The 5,165-nt window shown below is 36.4% G+C and overlaps 1 protein-coding gene across 1 annotated transcript in view; it reads right to left on the reverse strand.

Annotated features, from left to right (window-relative positions):
* The window catches only part of NALCN (sodium leak channel, non-selective), a 535,846-nt gene that overhangs the window by 33,448 nt on the left and 497,233 nt on the right, over positions 1–5,165 (reverse strand). The window contains exon 36 of the mRNA XM_006846666.1: positions 4,686–4,779. Coding sequence (XP_006846729.1) covers positions 4,686–4,779 — 94 coding nt within the window. The remainder of the gene's footprint in view (positions 1–4,685; positions 4,780–5,165) is intronic.

Below are 5,165 nucleotides of genomic sequence, written 5' to 3' on the forward strand. Positions count from 1 at the left end.
ATGTTAGATTAAGAAAAAACTATGAAAATATCTTAAAAGTTGTTCCTGTGAATCATTATGTCCTCTTTTGAATGATTAATCACATTTCAGTTCCGTATCCTATCTTAATCACATCCTCCCTTTGTGACATCCTCCCTGAGTGAATTACATCCTTCCTTTGTAACAAATCTCTCCCTAAAAAAGAGAATAAAAGGCTGAGGTGGAGTTAGTTCTGCATGCAATGCTGGGCAATGCTAGGCAAAATGTTTGCAGATCTGTCTACCTGCCAGCTTACATCCGATCTCTGTGTCTGTCTTTTTTGTATATATTTCGTCTCTTTTTTCTCTATCACTTTCGCCGCCAGATATCCCTTCTTCGTGACATCCACACTTCCTTGTCGAGGCGGGACGCCAACTTAGGACCTCGACACACTGGGAAAAAATGTGTATTGTGTTGTTGTTGGGTTGAGTGCACTATACAAAATTATGAGATCACTTTATCTCTGTTTGTTGTTGAATTTCTCTGATTGTTCTGTCCTTTTACAAAGTTATGTGTTAAAATATCCCACTATTATTGTAGAGTTACCTATTGTTTTCTTCAGTTCTATTAGAGTTTAATTTATATATTTGAAGCTCTTTAATTGGGAGCTATTTAGTACTGTTATGTCCTTTTGTTCAACTGACCCTTTATTCATGAGATAGTGTTCTTCTTTGTCTCTCATGCTGGTTTTTACCTTAAAGTTTATTTTATAAAAGATTACTATTGCCACTCCTGCTCATTTTTCATTGCCATTAGCTTGACATATTATTTCCATTTAAAATTTTTATTCTATGTTTGTTTTTGTGTGGAAGGAGTGTCTCTTGTAGACAGCATATTGAACAATCCTGTTTTCTTATTCATTCTGCTATTCATTGTCTCTTAACTAGTGTATTTAATCCATTAACATTCAGTGTAATTATTAATAGGCATGAATTGATTGCAGTCATTTTAGTGTTTGTGTGTGTGTAATGCTGCTGGTTTATTTGTTCTGCATGCTTTCCTGTGCTGAGTTCATTTTTTAAATTTTTTTCTTGTCAATTTCTTCATAGTTTTAATGTTTCCAAATCTCCATGGGTTTTCCTTTTCTTCATCTGATGTGAAGGTGTATTAAGTTTCTTTGAGGTTATGCTGTAACTTATTAATTTCTTTCCCACTCTAAAATAGTCTGTTTTATCATGAAATCTACCTGATTTCCTGACCACCTGGAACTCTAACTATACTTTTCCTTCCCTTTGCTTTGTAGTTATCCTGATCAAGAATGACATCTCTAATTCCTATTTTCAGTCCTGTAATTCTGCTCCCATAAAGATTTACAGTCTTAGAAACCCTATGCAGGGTCATCCTAAGTTGGAACTGACTCCATGGCACACCACCACTACCACAACCAGTTTTGCTCTACTTTGGACACTTACATATCTTGACTGAATTCTGCGTGGTGTTGCCGTGTATATAATCTCTGATTGTTGTCTGCTATTGGTAGTTCTCAGTTCAAAGAAACTCCATTGAGTACTTTTTGTAATGCTGGCTTGGTTTTTACAAAGTCCCTTAATTTCTGTTTATCTGGATATGCTCTAATTTTGTCATCATATTTGTGGGACAGCTTTGATGCATGTATAATTCTTTGTTGGCAGTTTTTTTCTTTCAGAGCTTTTTGTATGTGTCTCTATTGCCTCATTGCTTGCATGGCTTCTTATGAGATATCAGAGCTTAGTCTTACTGGTTTTCCTTTGTAGGAAACATTTTGCTTTTTACAAGCTGGATTATTTTCTTGTTTTTGATACTGGAGAACTTGATTATGATATGTTTTTGGTGATTTTCTTTTGGTGTCTATCCTGCCTGTGGTCCATTCAGCTTCTTGAATGCATATCTTCTCACCTTTCATGGTGTTAAGGAATTTTCTTCCAGCTCTTCTACTATCTTTTCAGTGATTGATTGATTGATTGATTGTTTCTCTTCCCGTTCTGGAATTCCAATCATTAATAGAGTATTTATCTTCATGTTGCCCCACATGAATCTTAGGCTTTCTTGGGAATTTTTCACTATTTTTTTTTCTGATTGTTCTTTTAACTTACTAGTTTTGAAAAACTTCTTTTCTAGCTCATTAATTTTGGCTTCCATTGATTCAGATATGCTCCTTTGCCCTTTTAATGTATTGTCCATTTCTGATATCTTAGTATTGATCTTCTGGATTTCTGTTAGCACGTTTTATATTGTCTCTAATCCCTTGTCTGTTTTGTTTGATTGTTCCTGTAGTGCTTTTCTGAATTCTTCCTTGTGGTCCTTGGCCTTTCTGTAAATAGTTTGGAGGTAACTATATATCATGAACCTAAACTCTTTTTCAGGCATTTCCAGTACTTCTTTTTACTAAAAAATAAAACAAAACAAAAACACAAAAAAACAAACAAAAAATTCTACCTCTGTCTCTTGGTAGTTTATTTGAACTACTCTATCTTGTTACTTTATATTAACAGAGCTTTTCTGTTGCTTTTGAGGCATTATGGTGGGGTTGTATTTGTATTAAGTTGATGAATGCGTTTTGATTTATTCTTATGTACGTCACAACTAGCAAATTGATCTTAACAATGCTTTAAGATGATGCTAGTAATCTCCATCGCTAGAGTACAGGCATAAGACTCAAAATTTTAAAAATACCATTATTCAATAGCTCAATAAAATGTTAGTACCTGTGAGAAACTTCCAGGTTTCTCTCAGTATGAGAAGGAAAGAAAGAATAAGGATTGCTGGTTATCTTTTTCATTATAGTCCCACAACAGCATTCTTCATGTGCTGTAAATTAGCATTTATTTAACTCTGAATTGTGTTACATTGAATTTGCTAAATTCTGTCCACATTCATTGAGCTAGGTTTTTGTCAAGGATTGAGTGAGCAGGGGAATACCCATCAAGAAACAAACGTTAGCATGTACCCTCCTACATGTTGCTGATGGTATAGTTCTACACTGTTAAACGGGATAACCACCACTAGCTTCTTGTGATTATTTAACTTTAAGTTAATTAACATTAAATTAAAATTTTTAATTCAGTACCTCAATCCCATTAGTAACATTTCAAGTTCTCAGTCACTTTTGGTTAGTGACTTACTGATTGGACACCATGGTGGTGGTGGTTCTGGGCCGTGAAGTCAGTTCTGACTCATAGTGACCCTGTACAGGGCTTCTGAGGGTATAAATCTTTATAGGAGCAGAAAGATTCATCTTTCTCCCATGGAATAGTTGGTAGTTTTGAACTGCTGACCTTGAGGTTCATAGCCCGATTTATAACCTACTCCCGTAAAGATTTACACCCTCAGAAACCCTGTACAGGGTCGCTATGAGTCGGTTCCAACTCCACGGCACATAACAACAACAACAACAAACAACAATGGTGCTAGAGCTCCTTTTGATCTAAGCATTTCCATCATCAAAGAAATTTCTATTGCACTGCACTGATACAGAGGAAGAAATTAAATAAACTAATTAAACCAAAGAGTCCTGGTGGCACAGTTGTTAAGTGCTTGGCTTCTAATGAAAGGTTGGGGGTTCTGTTCATGGGGGAATAGACCTGATGGTCTGCTTCTATGAAGAGTTCAGTGTAGGAAATACTATGGTGCAGTTCTAATCTGTCCAATAGCGTCATTGTGAATTAGAATTGACTCAAAAGCACACAGTCTACCACAGTTGTAAATGCCACAAGGGAGAAATACATAGAGTACTGTAAGAACTTAAAGGTGCCCTGGTGATGCAGTAGTTAAAGCTCTTTACAGCTATCAGAAGGGTCAGCAGTTTGAATCCACCATTCACTCTGTGGGAGAAAGATGTAGCAATCTGTTTCTGGAAATATTTACAGCCTAGGAAACCTTACGAGCCATTTCTACTCTTATGACTATGAATCAACTCAATGGGAATGGATGGGTAAAAATAGCAAGGAGTTCCTGGGTACTGTAAATGGCTGATGCATTTGACTGCTAACTCAAAGGTTGGAATTTCAAGTACAGCCTGAAGAAAGCACTGGCAATCTAATTTTAAAAACTACCCACTGAAAACCCCATGGAACAGAAAGAGCTAAACTCTGACACACTTGGAGTCACCATTAGTCAGAAGGAACTCAACCACACAGCTTTCCTGGTTTTATAAACATAAAGCAGCGATTCACTTAGAAAAGGAATCTACAAGGAACCGACTATAACCTGAAAGATGAAATGTGAAGAATCAGCTTGATCAAGGGAAGATACCAAAGGGAAAGCAGTTCAAAGCCCTTGACCTAAGCTTCTTGAAGATGCCTTGGGGTTGTTGAAGACTTTGCACCTAGCATATGATCCAGTACAAACCAGGGCCTCAGTGGATTACTGCTGAATAAATTAAAAGAAGTGGAGCTCCCCTGATTATACTTGACAGCGAAAAAGGCTAGAGGGAGAGGGAAAGAGAAATTTTCACATGGTGTATGCTTCTTGGTTGTATCTACACCAGTTCAAGTTGGGTAAATTGAATATTTTTTTCTTTGTATGTTCATACCTTGTAATGTAAAAGAATGCAATTTTGTGAACAAAAAGGCCAGGATACATAATTTACACCAAAGACTTGATGTTAATGATGATGTCACTAATACTGTACTGCCAAAGAGTTTCCATGTTCTGAGTTGAGATAGTGTTAGTGATGAAGGGATATTTACCATACAGTCATGCATAATCTTGTTCCAGTCTTCTCCGGTGACAATGCGGAACAGTACAGTAATAGCTTTGCCAGCAGAAGAAAAGTTTGCATGCCTAATTTGAAGGAAAAGGAACAGAATGTGAGTAGTGTGGTTTATCATGAGGTAGTAGAGTTTGTCATGACCAAAACATGTGGATTTTGCAGCAAATTTGGTTCCTAAATTAAGTTACCATTTCCAAAAGTGTTACCATTTTATTTGTTTGTTATTTATACTTACTCCCATTCAGTTACCTGTCTGAACAACCCAACCCTGCCACACCACCACTGGTTTATTGTTGTATCTCTTGAATGATGGATTGAAAAAGCCATGACCATTAAAATAAAGATTTCTTTTCAATGTGAATTATGCTGTAAAAGGTAGAGCAGCTATGGATTAAATTATAAGTAAGTAATTCCTGCAAACTCTGGTAGCGTAGTGGTTACGAATCGGGCTGCGAAC

The sequence above is a fragment of the Chrysochloris asiatica genome, unplaced genomic scaffold (genome assembly GCF_000296735.1).
Source record: "Chrysochloris asiatica unplaced genomic scaffold, ChrAsi1.0 scaffold00029, whole genome shotgun sequence".
NCBI classification, from domain to species: domain Eukaryota; kingdom Metazoa; phylum Chordata; class Mammalia; order Afrosoricida; family Chrysochloridae; genus Chrysochloris; species Chrysochloris asiatica.